The sequence below is a fragment of the Poecilia latipinna genome, unplaced genomic scaffold (assembly GCF_001443285.1).
Source record: "Poecilia latipinna isolate Pla-1442-1.1 unplaced genomic scaffold, P_latipinna-1.0 Scaffold21, whole genome shotgun sequence".
In the NCBI taxonomy this organism is placed as follows: domain Eukaryota; kingdom Metazoa; phylum Chordata; class Actinopteri; order Cyprinodontiformes; family Poeciliidae; genus Poecilia; species Poecilia latipinna.
In genome coordinates, this window is record NW_015112637.1 from 422,587 (window position 1) to 439,969 (window position 17,383).

General features: G+C 42.5%; 2 protein-coding genes across 8 annotated transcripts in view; both read left to right on the forward strand.

The window, feature by feature from the left end:
- The window catches only part of triob (trio Rho guanine nucleotide exchange factor b), a 112,179-nt gene extending 105,791 nt beyond the window's left edge, over nt 1-6,388 (forward strand). For 5 of the 7 annotated variants that reach the window (XM_015035599.1, XM_015035626.1, XM_015035639.1 and 2 more), the window contains 2 exons: nt 78-368; nt 1,800-1,895. In XM_015035599.1, coding sequence (XP_014891085.1) covers nt 78-368; nt 1,800-1,807 — 299 coding nt within the window. In that variant the 3' untranslated portion in view covers nt 1,808-1,895. Of the gene's footprint in view, nt 1-77; nt 944-1,799; nt 2,057-2,531; nt 2,662-2,773; nt 2,802-2,882; nt 3,046-3,130; nt 3,253-3,384; nt 3,461-3,573; nt 3,775-3,854; nt 3,994-4,171; nt 4,359-4,924 lie in introns of those variants that run through there. The other 2 variants (XM_015035590.1, XM_015035609.1) reach the window with 2 other exon arrangements.
- A 654-nt stretch (nt 6,389-7,042) lies between these two features.
- Nucleotides 7,043-11,670, forward strand: LOC106949414 (triple functional domain protein-like). Its single transcript, XM_015035649.1, has 10 exons — nt 7,043-7,350; nt 7,826-7,955; nt 8,062-8,089; nt 8,172-8,334; nt 8,419-8,540; nt 8,673-8,748; nt 8,862-9,062; nt 9,143-9,281; nt 9,462-9,648; nt 10,215-11,670. The coding sequence occupies exons 1-10, from the start codon at nt 7,133-7,135 to the stop codon at nt 10,622-10,624; spliced, it is 1,674 nt and encodes a 557-aa protein (XP_014891135.1). The 5' UTR covers nt 7,043-7,132; the 3' UTR covers nt 10,625-11,670.
- Nucleotides 11,671-17,383: the final 5,713 nt, after the last annotated feature.

Consider the following 17,383-nt stretch of genomic DNA (forward strand, 5'->3'; position numbering starts at 1 on the left):
AAAGGAAAAAATTTAAAAAGCCCTTAAAAACAAGAGAAAAAAAAATTTTTTTTTTTTTTTTTTTTTTTGTCGCACAGCTTTAACGTCACCCATAGAGTACCAGAGGAACCACGTGGGAGGTGGAGGACCCCCCAGCAGTAGCAGCAGCAGTACAGGAGGTAGCAGCACCAACAGCACCTCCAGCATGGGTGGAGGAGGAGGAGGTGGAGGGGGAGGAGGCGGTGGCTCTGGAGGATCAGGGGGCAACTCCTCCTCCCTGTGCGGCCCTCGCTCCCGCCCATCTCGTATCCCACAGCCATCCTCACGACTCCCCCAGCCCGTTCACCACCACCACCCCCCGGGCCCCGAGGGGCCTGACAGATCAGCAGGTATGTGGTCCCCCAGCCACCCGCCCCTTCCCTCTTACCCGTATTCAGACAGCCCGACAAATGGAGAGCTGCTGGCCTCTGAGGTCTTCACTCTGAAGAGGTCGGACAGTTCGCAAGGGAGTAACTATAATAACAGTAACAGGCTGGCAGATAACACGGACGGGGGTCTGAGACAAACTTTTGGGGCGTACGAGGAAACCCAGACACATCAAAAAACTGCAGTGCCACAGATGCCAGTGGCTCCTCTGAGTTTTTCCCTCAGAAGCCCTCGAGTTGGGACAGTTTCCCCGCTTATATCCCCTCAAACCCCTGGAGGAGGAAAGGAACCGTTCGTCCCTTCAAGCCCGGCACATAAAGGGAATCCTTTCTGGGCTGTCGTTCCCCCCATGCCTCCCTCTCCAGCCGGCAAGCCCGGTTCCTTCTCCTTCCCCAGTGACAATAGCGGTGGTGGGGACTCCCTGGGCAGAGGAATGCCGCCTTTCCTCCGCAACTCCGGCCACAGTAAGGAAACAGACAGAATGAGCACCTGCTCCTCCACCAGTGAGCAGTCGGTAACATCCACCCAGAGCAACGGGGTAAGACGCCAAGACGAGGTCACAACTCTTAAGGAGCCTCGGCGCTCCTCTCTAGTCATTAACCACTTCCTAACTTACTGACTGGCTTTCAACCAGCCACCCTGCCTGCTGCTGGCTCTGAGAATGGCTTCAACATGCAACTACAACTACAACTACTGAAACACTGACAGGAGATTAACATCTACCGACCGGCGTGTACTAACTTCACTGACAGTGGTAGTGGAGAATACTTGGTGCTCTCCGTGAGTTTACTAACAGATCTGACTCACAGGGCTCCTGTCATATCTGCTTTGTGAGACGCTCTCTCTGCACTTGGTGTTTGCTTTTCAACTGTGACTTTCAGACACTTCTCAGAGGGCGCAAAGCAACACTTTCTCTCTCTTTCTTCTGCGTGACAAGCGACAACCAATGATCTGACTGATCAGGGAGCTGTCGGACAGCACGTCTGCAACAACTCTGTTTTTCTCATCGTCTCTTCTGTATCCAACCCTTCTTTTTGTCGCTTTAGTTTTTATTCCTGTAGTGCAAAAAAAAACAAAAAAAAAACATTTGAACATTTCAGCGCCTCTCACCTGAGGGTCACCACTTCTGTGTCATGACTTGTTGAACCTCGCTTTTGAATGATAACATCTGTGCAATTGCAAGATTTAATTTAATTTTTTCTTTCGGGAAAAAAAGAAAGGGATTTTGCAATGCTGTTGTAGCCGCATGCATTCAATAAACTGTTTCCATCAATAAAAACCACACATTCGATGGCTTATTGACCAACTTTCCTTTGACAAAGGTTTTCATTTCAACATCGTTTACTCTCAGGAGTGTTTAGTTGTGCGCTAAGTTCCACGATCCTCTTCTCCAGCAGAGTGAAAGCAGTAGCAGCAGCAGCAGTGTGTCCACCATGTTGGTGACCCAGGACTATGTGGCGGTGAAGGAGGATGAGATCAGCGTGGTGCAGGGTGAGGTGGTCCAAATGCTCGCCAGCAACCAGCAGAACATGTTCTTGGTGTACCGGGCCGCCAACGAGCACTCCCCAGCGGCTGAAGGCTGGATCCCTGGCTACGTGTTGGGACATACCTCATCCTCCACCACACCCGACCTCCCTGAAGGAACCATCAAGTAAGAGATTTTTTTTTTTTTGTTTGTTTGTTTGGTATAAACAGGATGTGAAAAGCACCTGACGAGTGACGCACCAATCAGAATTTTGTGGCCATTTTCTCCAAGGTTTCATACTGACTTGTAATCGTGTCTGAGTAAATAAATACTAAGTGAAATACAAAATAAAAATTACATTGACAATCATGGAGATTAGGCAACGGTATCACAGCGTTTCCCAGCTACATTCAGGGCAGTCAGCAAATACTTCCTTTGTAACAATGCTTATCTAAAAAAATGAAAATTCTCCAAAACTAAAAATTGCCAGCTTTGAGTCTTTTCTCAGTTATACTTTCACATGGCCAGTTTTTTTTTGTTGTTGTTGTTTTGTTTTGTCATGGCAACCAATAGCTCTACTTGTGACAGCCTATTAAGCAAACACCTTTTCAAATCTTTAAAATTAAAACATTCTCAACATTGTGTCCTTTTTTTGGCGTAGAAAATCCCTGTCATGGCACACTGCGCTGCGTATCCGTCGAAAGTCTGAAAAAAGAGATAAAGACGGCAGGAAATTGGAAAACGGCTACCGCAAGTCCCAGGACGGCCTGGCTAACAAGGTCTCTGTCAAGGTAGGAAGCAGAAGGAGATCCACGGTGCTCAAATCAATTCACTCTCTGCCACTGTTTTTTTTGTTTTTATATATATATAGATTTGAACTCGATCTATCTCCTTTCCATTCAGCTTCTGAATCCCAACTTCATCTACGATGGTAAGCTGATTTAATTCAATCCGTTTATAAAAAAAAATGAATAGATAAAGGCAACACAAAATACCTCTTGTTTTCATGCAGCCCCCCCGGAGTTCCTCATCCCTCTCAGCGACGCGTCATGTGAGAGTGGCGACAGCGTCACCCTGAGGTGTAAGGTGTGTGGCCGACCTCGCGCCGCTGTCTCATGGCGTGGACCCGACAATAGCATTCTGAGCAACAACGGACACTACAGCGTCACGTACAGGTACGACCCCGCCTTAGGTCAGCGTGGTTCTGATGTCCGAAGCGTGCCTCATGCTCTGCTGCCCTTTGACTCTGGGTCACCGCAGTGAGACAGGAGAGGCATCCCTGCATGTCCTGCGAGTGTCTCTCGAGGACAGCGGCGTCTACACGTGTGTGGCCACCAACGTAGCGGGCACCGTCACCTCCTCCGCCGGCCTCACGGTGTCAGGTGAGACTTGCGTCGTGGTTCAATGTTTCACTGAGTTTCTTTTTGTTTTGTTTTGTTTTGTTTTGTTTTGTTTTTTTTACAGCGTTTCGTAACTGACAGAGTCTAAAAACTGTACGTGAATGTCTTCTGCAGCTCCTAATAACGGCAGCGAAGACATCTGGAAAAGTAGTTTTGAGTCTTACTTCACAGAGATCACTGAGCTTGGAAGGTAAGCCAGCATCGCGAACCTATTCCGCCGCATCAGAGTCAGTGCAAACGTATTATTAAACATCGCAGTGACTCTCCTCAGTTTTTTTGTTTTTTTTTGTTTTGTTTTTCCAGGGGGCGATTCTCAGTGACCAAGCGTTGTGACCAGAGAGGCAGTAAACGCACCATCGCAGCAAAACACGTCAACAAGAAGCTGCTGTGTCGAGAGCAGGTGCTGCAGGAGATCCGACTCCTCCAGACTCTGGACCATCCAAACCTGGTCAGACTGCTGGACACCTACGAGACAGCCCACAGCTACGTCCTTGTACTGGAGATGTAAGTACTGTGTATTTACCTCGGTTTAATGTATAAGCTGATGATAATGTGACCGATGACGTGTTTTTGTCCGCTGTCAGGGCTGACCAGGGTCGCTTCCTGGACTACATCGTGAGCTGGGGGAACCTGACTGAGGAGAAGGTGGCTTTATACCTCCGAGATATCCTCGAAGCTCTCCAGTACTTGCACGGCTGGAAGGTAGCACACCTTGATCTCAAAGTAAGCGGGCGATCTTTACTTTACTTGCACATTTCTCAAGTTAGTTGTTTGTTTGTTTTTTTACATACCCATAAACTAGTCATAAGTATATTCAAAGAAACACTAAAAATAGTTCAAATCTGGCAAAAATCCTCCTGCTGTTAAGGATTTACCCTGTTCCTTCCTTCCCCTATTGCAGCCTGAAAACATCGTGGTGGAGCAGGTGTGCTCCCAGCCGGTGATCAAGCTGACTGATTTTGGTGACGCTGTTCAACTGGACCCTCATTCCTCTCACATCCATCCCCTGCTGGGGAGCCCGGAGTTCTCTGCACCTGAGCTGGTCCTGGGTCAGCCTGTCTCTCTGACGTCTGACCTCTGGAGCTTAGGTCAGTAGACACGTTCAGCCGAGGACATGATTTGCATCTTTTGCCCTTTAGTTCCCCCTTACATATATCATAATTGATTGATTTCTGCAATGATGCGGCTTTATCACACACAGGACAACTTATTAGGATAAGCATTTGCATCTTGAGATGGAAATTTTTAACTAATTATTTTTCCTGTTGTTTCCAGTATGTTTGCTCCGAAAGAAAGAAACATTTCTGTATTCAATTGAATTCAGTGTATTAAATTTTGTGAGCTCAAAATAACTGTTGCCTCAACGTACTTTACAAAAAAAAACACAAAAAAAAATCAAAATTACACACAATTAATTATTTTTTATTTCATTTCAATTTTTACAAGGTATACCATTATCACAATGTTCAGCAATATTATTACATACAACAAAAGACTTTTGGTTACATGTAATTTAAAGGACTTGCAATTAACAGGCTTTGTGCATCAAATGGAATAAAACAGTGCAATGAATTTAAGGCAAATTTCTTTGTAAAAAACAAACAAACAAAAAAACAACTGTCAGCATACGCCTGTCTACCGAATGTTTTTGCAGGCGTGGTGACCTACGTTCTCCTGAGCGGCGCCTCTCCCTTCCTGGACGAAAGCCTGGAGGAGACGTGTTTGAACATCTGTCGGCTGGACTTCAGCTTCCCCGAGGACTACTTCCAGGGCGTGAGCACAGAAGCCAAGGACTTTGTCTGCCTGCTCCTCCAGGGCGAGCTGGAGCGACGGCCCTCTGCTGGGTTCTGCCTGCAGTACCCGTGGCTCCAGCCCCGGGGCGTAGCCAGCGGCGGGTATGGCCACGTGAATCACATGCAGCCTCCGTCGCCGAGTCACTACGGCACACATCTGGACACCTCCAGGCTCATCTCCTTCATCGAGCGGCGGAAACACCAGAATGACGTCCGGCCCGTTGGCGCCATTCAGGCCTTCCTCCACAGCCGACTTTACAACCACACCTGACAGAGCGGTCAAATCTGATAGAAGACCACCAGGGGGGCCAGTCCACTATGAACTCTTTCTCCTTCACTAAGCCACAGAAGTCCTGCTGCTGCTGCTGCTGCTGCTGCTGCTGCTGACTGACTGAATGATAAACTCCCACAGCCTATTCTTACCTTGGCATATTTTCGCTATGCCGGCACAACAAATGACCTGACGGAATCGATTTGAGATTTCAAACTTTGACTCAGCAGGGAGAAAAAAAAAAAAAAAAACACAGAAAGAAACGAGCTTTCTGAGCGATCTGACGTGAGACGAGTAAATCTCACGTTTGGACAGTGTTAAAGAAAATAGAGTACTGTATATTAAGAACAATTCAGGCTGCTTTCGGTTAAACTAAAGAGGACTTTTTTTTGTAACGAGAGATTACTTTTTGTAAATGAAATCGTGTACAGTCGGGGAAAATGGAGAACTGTCTTAATTCGGCGGTTTTTGGAAAACGAAAGCAAGAAGGGGAATGCGGACGCGAAGGGTCTCGTCGGTTCTGACGCAAGGTAGAAACTACCAAAATCCTGTTTTCCAGAGATACGTTAAAGCTACCGTTTGTGCAATAGTTTTTGCTTATCTTTATCACCCCGATTCATTTCAGCCAGTCTTTTCGGATTGTAACCTAGACAAGAACACAACTTGAACAAGCGTTATAGTCAGCAAAGCTTTCCCGGATCTCCAGCTGCATCCGCCTTAGTTGTAAATAATCTTTTTCCTGCTTTACAAGGTTGTCCCTTTTTGTCCCCCTCCCCCTCTCTCCCTCCGCAGTCCCTCAAGAGTTTATCTCAAATGAATTTACAACAAAACAAACAAACAAACAAAAAAAACAACAACGCTATTTTGTGTGCAGAGCTGTAGTGAGTCCTTGCAGGACTCTAAATGGTGGCTGGATCCTCACGTTGAACAGAGACAGCTGCTAGAAAATGCACTCGTTGTTCTGCATCAGTTCTCATGTGCAATGTTGCAGCTTTACCATGTATGCAACTATTTATGAAGACTTGTGTTGTAGCCGTATTCTTAAAAAAAAAAAGGCATGTGTGTACCTGGTACTGCAATAGATGTCTGTATTGTGTTAACTCTTATGTATTAAGTTCAGTATTAATATCTGCAAAACCTCCTAGACAAAAAAGAGGGATTTCAGAAACAATGTATAGAGACATGTATCTATGAAATACGGACACTTATGCTTTCATTTTGTCCTTGTAATGTTTTGTTTTTTTATTATTATTATTATTATTTTCTGTAACTATACCAAAGTTGGCTATGCTTTGTTTCCCTGCAGTTTTATGTCCTTTTTTAATTTCAAGTTATTCATGTTAAGTTATATCGGTCCACACTGAAATGTGAGTGTTTACAAAAGTTCGGTGTGGATTTATTTATTCTTAATGTAAAGAGGTATTGTTTGGTGANAAAAAAAAAAAAAAAACATTTGAACATTTCAGCGCCTCTCACCTGAGGATCACCACTTCTGTGTCGTGACTTGTCGAACCTCGCTTTGAATGATAACATCCGTGCAATTGCAAGATTTAATTTTATTTTTTCTTTTGGAAAAAAAGAAAGGGATTTTGCAATGCCGTTGTAGCCGCATGCATTCAATAAACTGTTTCCATCAATAAAAACCACACATTCGATGGCTTATTGACCAACTTTCCTTTGACAAATGTTTTCATTTCAACATCGTTTTACTCTCAGGAGTGTTTAGTTGTGCGCTAAGTTCCACGATCCTCTTCTCCAGCAGAGTGAAAGCAGTAGCAGCAGCAGCAGTGTGTCCACCATGTTGGTGACCCAGGACTATGTGGCGGTGAAGGAGGATGAGATCAGCGTGGTGCAGGGTGAGGTGGTCCAAATGCTCGCCAGCAACCAGCAGAACATGTTCTTGGTGTACCGGGCCGCCAACGAGCACTCCCCAGCGGCTGAAGGCTGGATCCCTGGCTACGTGTTGGGACATACCTCATCCTCCACCACACCCGACCTCCCTGAAGGAACCATCAAGTAAGAGATTTTTTTTTTTTTGTTTGTTTGTTTGGTATAAACAGGATGTGAAAAGCACCTGACGAGTGACGCACCAATCAGAATTTTGTGGCCATTTTCTCCAAGGTTTCATACTGACTTGTAATCGTGTCTGAGTAAATAAATACTAAGTGAAATACAAAATAAAAATTACATTGACAATCATGGAGATTAGGCAACGGTATCACAGCGTTTCCCAGCTACATTCAGGGCAGTCAGCAAATACTTCCTTTGTAACAATGCTTATCTAAAAAAATGAAAATTCTCCAAAACTAAAAATTGCCAGCTTTGAGTCTTTTCTCAGTTATACTTTCACATGGCCAGTTTTTTTTTGTTGTTGTTGTTTTGTTTTGTCATGGCAACCAATAGCTCTACTTGTGACAGCCTATTAAGCAAACACCTTTTCAAATCTTTAAAATGAAAACATTCTCAACATTGTGTCCTTTTTTTGGCATAGAAAATCCCTGTCATGGCACACTGCGCTGCGTATCCGTCGAAAGTCTGAAAAAAGAGATAAAGATGGCAGGAAATTGGAAAACGGCTACCGCAAGTCCCAGGACGGCCTGGCTAACAAGGTCTCTGTCAAGGTAAGAAGCAGAAGGAGAACAACGGTGCTCAAATCAATTCACTCTCTGCCACTGTTTTTTTTTTTTTAATATATATTTGAACTCGATCTATCTCCTTTCCATTCAGCTTCTGAATCCCAACTTCATCTACGATGGTAAGCTGATTTAATTCAATCCGTTTATAAAAAAAAAATGAATAGATAAAGGCAACACAAAATACCTCTTGTTTTCATGCAGCCCCCCCGGAGTTCCTCATCCCTCTCAGCGACGCGTCATGTGAGAGTGGCGACAGCGTCACCCTGAGGTGTAAGGTGTGTGGCCGACCTCGCGCCGCCGTCTCATGGCGTGGACCCGACAATAGCATTCTGAGCAACAACGGACACTACAGCGTCACGTACAGGTACGACCCCGCCTCAGGTCAGCGTGTTCTGATGTCCGAAGCGTGCCTCATGCTCTGCTGCCCTTTGACTCTGGGTCACCGCAGTGAGACAGGAGAGGCATCCCTGCATGTCCTGCGAGTGTCTCTCGAGGACAGCGGCGTCTACACGTGTGTGGCCACCAACGTAGCGGGCACCGTCACCTCCTCCGCCGGCCTCACGGTGTCAGGTGAGACTTGCGTCGTGGTTCAATGTTTCACTGAGTTTCTTTTTGTTTTGTTTTGTTTTGTTTTGTTTTGTTTTTTTTACAGCGTTTCGTAACTGACAGAGTCTAAAAACTGTACGTGAATGTCTTCTGCAGCTCCTAATAACGGCAGCGAAGACATCTGGAAAAGTAGTTTTGAGTCTTACTTCACAGAGATCACTGAGCTTGGAAGGTAAGCCAGCATCGCGAACCTATTCCGCCGCATCAGAGTCAGTGCAAACGTATTATTAAACATCGCAGTGACTCTCCTCAGTTTTTTTGTTTTTTTTTGTTTTGTTTTTCCAGGGGGCGATTCTCAGTGACCAAGCGTTGTGACCAGAGAGGCAGTAAACGCACCATCGCAGCAAAACACGTCAACAAGAAGCTGCTGTGTCGAGAGCAGGTGCTGCAGGAGATCCGACTCCTCCAGACTCTGGACCATCCAAACCTGGTCAGACTGCTGGACACCTACGAGACAGCCCACAGCTACGTCCTTGTACTGGAGATGTAAGTACTGTGTATTTACCTCGGTTTAATGTATAAGCTGATGATAATGTGACCGATGACGTGTTTTTGTCCGCTGTCAGGGCTGACCAGGGTCGCTTCCTGGACTACATCGTGAGCTGGGGGAACCTGACTGAGGAGAAGGTGGCTTTATACCTCCGAGATATCCTCGAAGCTCTCCAGTACTTGCACGGCTGGAAGGTAGCACACCTTGATCTCAAAGTAAGTGGGCGATCTTTACTTTACTTGCACATTTCTCAAGTTAGTTGTTTTTTTTGTTGTTTTTTTTACATACCCATAAACTAGTCATAAGTATATTCAAAGAAACACTAAAAATAGTTCAAATCTGGCAAAAATCCTCCTGCTAAGGATTTACCCTGATCCTTCCTTCCCCTATTGCAGCCTGAAAACATCGTGGTGGAGCAGGTGTGCTCCCAGCCAGTGATCAAGCTGACTGATTTTGGTGACGCTGTTCAACTGGACCCTCATTCCTCTCACATCCATCCCCTGCTGGGGAGCCCGGAGTTCTCTGCACCTGAGCTGGTCCTGGGTCAGCCTGTCTCTCTGACGTCTGACCTCTGGAGCTTAGGTCAGTAGACACGTTCAGCCGAGGACATGATTTGCATCTTTTGCCCTTTAGTTCCCCCTTACATATATCATAATTGATTGATTTCTGCAATGATGCGGCTTTATCACACACAGGACAACTTATTAGGATAAGCATTTGCATCTTGAGATGGAAATTTTTAACTAATTATTTTTCCTGTTGTTTCCAGTATGTTTGCTCCGAAAGAAAGAAACATTTCTGTATTCAATTGAATTCAGTGTATTAAATTTTGTGAGCTCAAAATAACTGTTGCCTCAACGTACTTTACAAAAAAAAACACAAAAAAAAATCAAAATTACACACAATTAATTATTTTTTATTTCATTTCAATTTTTACAAGGTATACCATTATCACAATGTTCAGCAATATTATTACATACAACAAAAGACTTTTGGTTACATGTAATTTAAAGGACTTGCAATTAACAGGCTTTGTGCATCAAATGGAATAAAACAGTGCAATGAATTTAAGGCAAATTTCTTTGTAAAAAACAAACAAACAAAAAAACAACTGTCAGCATACGCCTGTCTACCGAATGTTTTTGCAGGCGTGGTGACCTACGTTCTCCTGAGCGGCGCCTCTCCCTTCCTGGACGAAAGCCTGGAGGAGACGTGTTTGAACATCTGTCGGCTGGACTTCAGCTTCCCCGAGGACTACTTCCAGGGCGTGAGCACAGAAGCCAAGGACTTTGTCTGCCTGCTCCTCCAGGGCGAGCTGGAGCGACGGCCCTCTGCTGGGTTCTGCCTGCAGTACCCGTGGCTCCAGCCCCGGGGCGTAGCCAGCGGCGGGTATGGCCACGTGAATCACATGCAGCCTCCGTCGCCGAGTCACTACGGCACACATCTGGACACCTCCAGGCTCATCTCCTTCATCGAGCGGCGGAAACACCAGAATGACGTCCGGCCCGTTGGCGCCATTCAGGCCTTCCTCCACAGCCGACTTTACAACCACACCTGACAGAGCGGTCAAATCTGATAGAAGACCACCAGGGGGGCCAGTCCACTATGAACTCTTTCTCCTTCACTAAGCCACAGAAGTCCTGCTGCTGCTGCTGCTGCTGCTGCTGCTGCTGACTGACTGAATGATAAACTCCCACAGCCTATTCTTACCTTGGCATATTTTCGCTATGCCGGCACAACAAATGACCTGACGGAATCGATTTGAGATTTCAAACTTTGACTCAGCAGGGAGAAAAAAAAAAAAAAAAACACAGAAAGAAACGAGCTTTCTGAGCGATCTGACGTGAGACGAGTAAATCTCACGTTTGGACAGTGTTAAAGAAAATAGAGTACTGTATATTAAGAACAATTCAGGCTGCTTTCGGTTAAACTAAAGAGGACTTTTTTTTGTAACGAGAGATTACTTTTTGTAAATGAAATCGTGTACAGTCGGGGAAAATGGAGAACTGTCTTAATTCGGCGGTTTTTGGAAAACGAAAGCAAGAAGGGGAATGCGGACGCGAAGGGTCTCGTCGGTTCTGACGCAAGGTAGAAACTACCAAAATCCTGTTTTCCAGAGATACGTTAAAGCTACCGTTTGTGCAATAGTTTTTGCTTATCTTTATCACCCCGCTTCATTTCAGCCAGTCTTTTCGGATTGTAACCTAGACAAGAACACAACTTGAACAAGCGTTATAGTCAGCAAAGCTTTCCCGGATCTCCAGCTGCATCCGCCTTAGTTGTAAATAATCTTTTTCCTGCTTTACAAGGTTGTCCCTTTTTGTCCCCCTCCCCCTCTCTCCCTCCGCAGTCCCTCAAGAGTTTATCTCAAATGAATTTACAACAAAACAAACAAACAAACAAAAAAAACAACAACGCTATTTTGTGTGCAGAGCTGTAGTGAGTCCTTGCAGGACTCTAAATGGTGGCTGGATCCTCACGTTGAACAGAGACAGCTGCTAGAAAATGCACTCGTTGTTCTGCATCAGTTCTCATGTGCAATGTTGCAGCTTTACCATGTATGCAACTATTTATGAAGACTTGTGTTGTAGCCGTATTCTTAAACAAAAAAAGGCATGTGTGTACCTGGTACTGCAATAGATGTCTGTATTGTGTTAACTCTTATGTATTAAGTTCAGTATTAATATCTGCAAAACCTCCTAGACAAAACAGAGGGATTTCAGAAACAATGTATAGAGACATGTATCTATGAAATACGGACACTTATGCTTTCATTTTGTCCTTGTAATGTTTTGTTTTTTTATTATTATTATTATTATTTTCTGTAACTATACCAAAGTTGGCTATGCTTTGTTTCCCTGCAGTTTTATGTCCTTTTTTTAATTTCAAGTTATTCATGTTAAGTTATATCGGTCCACACTGAAATGTGAGTGTTTACAAAAGTTCGGTGTGGATTTATTTATTCTTAATGTAAAGAGGTTTTGTTTGGTGTTTTTTTTTTTTTTTTTTTTTGCTGAAAACAGATTTCACCTGTCTGATTTCAAGCTGTGCACAAAGTAGTTTGCTGTGAGTTTGTTCTCTCCGGAATAGCTAGTAGTATTTCTTTCCCCCTTCTCAATATTTTTATTTTATTTTATTGCATTCCCATTCAATCTTATAGAAACACTTTTTTTTTACATCATCAACAAGCAATAGGTCAAGCAAAAACAAAATACTCTGCATTCCAGATTTTAGAAAAAAATAACTTTTTTTTTTCTTTTGAATATGCCCCTAATGCCAGTTTTTCTGTTTTGTTGTTTTTTTTTTAATTCAAATTATTTAACATCTTTGAGTGTGGATGTTATGGAGATCTTTATTTTCAAAAGTGCCAGGTGAGTGAGAGAACCTTAGAATGATGGAGAGACTAAAAAAAGGGCATCGTTTATCGTCACATTTGAAGGTCGTGAGCGTTACCGTCGGATCATTTGCTTTACTGTAAAATAAGTTGACACTTGTTGGTCTGTGGAGTCTCTCATTTTGTGTGACTGTTTTTTTTTTTAATTAGTATTATTATTTATACGCGTCGGTCGCGATTTCTTAAACACGTGCTTGTTACTCACTTTAATCAGATTCTCTCAAAGCCACCTCACCAGAGGACCTGACTGAAGTGCTGAAGAGCCTTTGAGAAACAAAGTCAACTTTTAATGTAAAGTTGTACAGAGAGGGTCGGGCGGTTTGCCCGGCGCCCGGGATGTAAACCTGTCATATTTTGAATACATCTACAAACAAGACTGCAGCAATGTCATCTTGAATGTCTCACTATGACTCATTTTTACTTTTGCATGTATATTTCTTTGTACAGAAGATTGTGTTTACATGTAACAAACCGTACGTGTTGTAAATAATTTTATTTTGTCCTCTTGTTATTTTGCCATTAAATGTGCAAGGAAACCGACGGGATGTTGGTGTAGCCTCAGATTCACACCCACATGAGGAAACGTCTGGCTCGTCCTGAAACTGCAGTTATTTCTTCTTGGGTTCTCATGACCTTTGGGGTGAGGGGAGTAGGGGAGAGTAGGAGGGGGGGCGTAAGGCGACACGGTGAGGTATTACTGGAATAACTAGAAAGCGAGGGGAAAACCTGAAGAGGCTGTCGAAGTGAATGGGTCCGCTAATGAGGACCTAATTTCAAAGATTGTCTGAGCATTTGCTTTGTTTTAAAGTCAGATCAAAAGCAGTGAGTTCAGAAACTTTTTTTAATTTCTGTTTTCTTTTTTTATTTCACATCGCATCCGCAGAATGGTTTCACTTTTTGTTACGCTGGAAATGCAAACTTTAATTTATTTTATGTTAAAGCTAACCAAAAGAAAATAGAGTGTCATTTTGAAGCAGAAGAAAAAGGGATAAATGGTTTTTGTCCATTTTAATAGATAAATACCATTTGCTCTGAGTTCCAAGGTGAGCCTTCTGCTCTGTTTCAAATCCTTTGCAGCTCCTAAATGGTTTTCATATTTTGCTCCATCCATCTCATCATCCACATTGACCAGCTTCCCTGTCTCTGTTGAAGAAAAGCATCCCCACAGCATCACATGGCTACTACCTCCATGTTTTGCTTCGGGGGATGGTATTTCATTTCGATGTGCACTGTTGCTTTTTCTCTGTTATCTATCGGTCTGTCTGTCTGTCTGTCTGTCTGTCTGAATAATAGTCATCTGAGTCAGAGAGGGAAGCAAAGCTTAGTGGAGGATATAACATTTTCTAAAAAAAGGAAATAAGCAACACTGAGCACAGTTTACTTTGATTCAGCCCGGAATTTCATTTTGACCAATCTTTTTTTTGTCAAAGTTAGCATAAAGGTGTTTTTTCATATCATTAATTTTTTTTTCACAAGTACTTATAAATCTTCAATGGTTAGGCTAATTTGTCTTTTTTTTCCCCCCTAAATCCTAATGATGTATTTCATAAATAAAATAAACTAAAATCAAATGATATTTGAAAGTCCCAGTTTTACGGTAAGTTGATTTTAGTAATTGTCCAGTTGGGGGACAATAACTGTCCCCCCCAAATTTCTACTGTCTCCTGTAGAAATTTGTAGAAAACATTTATTCTCTCCTGGAAAATAAAAACCTTATTAATAAAAACCTTTATTCTCCTGGAGAATAAAAGGCTTTTATTCTCCTGAATAAAAACCTTATGTTTTTTCCAAAAAAAAAAAAACGTTCTTCATATTTCTGAGCTTGAGGTGTTCAGAAGACGTATTCTTCAGCTTTTTTCACCATCTGTCTGCTGTGTTTGTTGGTCTTTTAAAGATGTTAGTTCACTAAAGTTCTCCAGTAAACTTCACAGATCAGATGGATTCAATTAAATTGCACATGTACGGACTCCGTAGTTAAGTGACTTTTACAGGCAGTTGGTTGCACTTGATTGTTTTTATAGGTGTGAGGTAAACTGGGCTAGACGCACATCCCCACAACACTTTCCAGATTTCTTTCTTAACAAAACAAAGAAATAAATCGTTTTCCTTGCGCTTTGTGTTGATCTTTATCATAAAATCTCAATAATATATATATTTTTTTATTTGTTTAAACAAGAGAACATAAACTCCGTGTTGCGGGATTGTGTCTGTGAGAATCTTGAAGATGGAGAAAAAAAAGAAAAAGTTAGACAAAAACAAAGAAGTGGGTTCGGTAATCCAAGGTGAGTACTTTTTTCTGACGAAGAGCTTTATATCCGATGACCTACAAAGAAACCATAAAGAGGGCGTCGCAGATCTTATCTCTGTCTGCAGTTATATGCAAGAATCGGTGCACTCTGTGAATATTGTCATTACATGGTACAAACAGTTTCCCCACCTTCTTAATCCATTCGTGTTGTTAGTCACATACTGTCTTGGTACCAAATACCAAAAGCATGAGTTACCCGAAGCTTTATTTATTTATTTATTTATTTATTTTTTGGGTAATGATAACTGCTGTCCTTAAGTAATAAAACAAGAAAGAGGTCAAGTTTTGTTCTAAAGTTACAGTCCTTGAAATTTTCATGTCATACACTTTTTTGCTTTAATGGAATCTTTTTTCTTCTTCTTTAAATTACACCCATAACCTGTTCACCTAAAGGCACCTGTGCTCTGACTGAAACCTGTTCTCATAAGCTCTTATCGGGTGTGACATCTATTTTGCCTTTCTTAGCAACAGCAGAGGCAACATCGTTTGTGTTGCTGCGTGAAACCACATGGGACGTATCGGTGCTATCTTCAGAGATTATCTCGCCATCAAAATCTCATGCAAGGCCTGTGAAGTGTGAAGGTGATGCGTGCTGCGTATCATGTCTTCCCTATTTGTCTCTCTCTCTCTTTTTTTTTTTTTTTTACAGACTGTACACTATGCAAATTGATTTAACCTTTGCAGTACTGTAAAACAACATCTTCTCCCTTGCAGATTCATTTTTTGCTCTCAGGTCACACGTGCATGTTTCAGATTATTTAAATCAGAATACCGCGGCATATGAACTAATTGTGATTAAGCACACCCTCTGAGGTGTCGAATCAAGACGTCTTTTAAACGGAATCGGTCTGACTGGATGAAGTGGGCCAAAAGATGCCAAGAAGCAGCACACTACGACCTGTTCTGAAGAAATTCAAGAACATTCACTGACGTCTCCCGACAGCTGATCCATGATGTCTCAAAGGAATCCAGAACAACATCTAAACCACTGCAGACATCTGGGGTCAGAATCGTGAATCGGCACGAAGTAAATAAAAGCAAAAAATACTAAACTTTTGAGATCAAATGTTTATTATTTACATTGGCTATTTCATGTTTTTTTCTTAAGTATACAGCACTCTCTCGTGGATATGAATGTTTTTTTCACAAAATGGTATCCCCACTCAGCATGATGCATTTTTGTTGCTTAAAAGTACTACAAGACATGCTTAGCATGGGTACGCTAAATAAATAGCTAAACTAACACATTAACACTGAATCGTCTCTTTAACCACGTGCCAGCGTGGCTCTAATCATTTCCCCGTTGTGAACAACCTACCCTTCTGAGCATCCCTCACCCACTGAATTCAGCATTCACTCACGCACAAAGATCCTTATCTGGCTTTTGTCATCAAACTGAGAACAATTTAGAATATCCTTCGCTGTTACCTAAGTTAATTGTCATGTACCGTGCAGTTTTTCGTGAGGCTTTTTAACAAATGAGGTCGTTTATTTTGCTTTGGAAATGGCGTGACAAACAAAACCACACAGACTTGATGCAATGCAAGATATAAACCACAAAGCAAATTTGACTCCAGTGAACCGCCGAATCCACTAGGTGGGGCTAGAGAGCTAATGTACTATTTGATGATTTGCACAGACGCCCACAGGTGAAGCCACGGGCCAATCATGAAGGTAAATAAAATGCCACCGCCATACATGATTGCATAAGCCAAGACTGTCGCCAAGAGATACGAAGAAACCTTATGTTAACTCTTTTCATAATGTGGTTTCAGACGTTGAAGATTGTGTGAAAGTAAAAACAGGAGTTCATATTCAAATTAAGTTTCTGTTTGGTGAGCGAGTAAAAATTTTCCAAGAAAGCCTTGGCTGTTTAGTCAATTGAGGAAAAAACAAGACGGAGCTCAAATTATTTTAGAGAGAAATGTATGTGGCCTCGGCTGCAGTTTCTGGGAATCGCTCTCGTTAGATTTTCCGAGGAACCTTTTTAATTCCTGTTTCAGAGTTAATCATAGTCATGACCATTTTTTTCTGAGTTATTTCGGTTTTTTTTTGTCAGTTTTTTTTTTTTTTTTTTTTTTGTTTGTTTTTATCATTCCGTTCTTACAAGAAGTACAGTGGGAAGTTCTGCCGATTTGTTTTTCTGCCATTCTGTTTGAATGTTCAGTTGGACTTTAAAATGCCTGTCTTTCCATAATCAAGATGCATATCAATAGGAAAACCATTTTGTCTTTAAATACCATGAATTGGATATAGATTTAATCCAGACACTGACGTCCACATAGTTTTCATTCCTTCCTGACTCATGTCATTCATAGTAACTCTGTCACCTCATCCCATTCTAATCGCTCATCTCCCCTCCCCTTCCTTAGCGAAAGATGGCCTCCTTAGGGGAAACCCGTGTTTTGGTTTTTGTGAATAGTTCAGAGATCTTTTTTCCTGTGTCAGCAATAAAAGGCACATATGCAATCTCTGCTCTCTCTGTGCTTATCTGCAGATATTTAATAGCGATAGGGCTCTCTGCATGAAAGAGACTCCACCACAAGAGACCACAGAACGAAAAGACTACAATCAGTGCTACCATAGTACTATATATATATATATATATATATATA

Bases quoted from the DNA above. Each gene is read 5' to 3' on its own strand.
- LOC106949414 (XM_015035649.1), top strand. From the start codon at position 7,133: ATGTTGGTGACCCAGGACTATGTGGCGGTGAAGGAGGATGAGATCAGC. The intron at 8,335-8,418 runs GTACGACCCCGC...GGGTCACCGCAG, and splicing joins CACTACAGCGTCACGTACAG to TGAGACAGGAGAGGCATCCC. The intron at 9,282-9,461 runs GTAAGTGGGCGA...CCCCTATTGCAG, and splicing joins TAGCACACCTTGATCTCAAA to CCTGAAAACATCGTGGTGGA.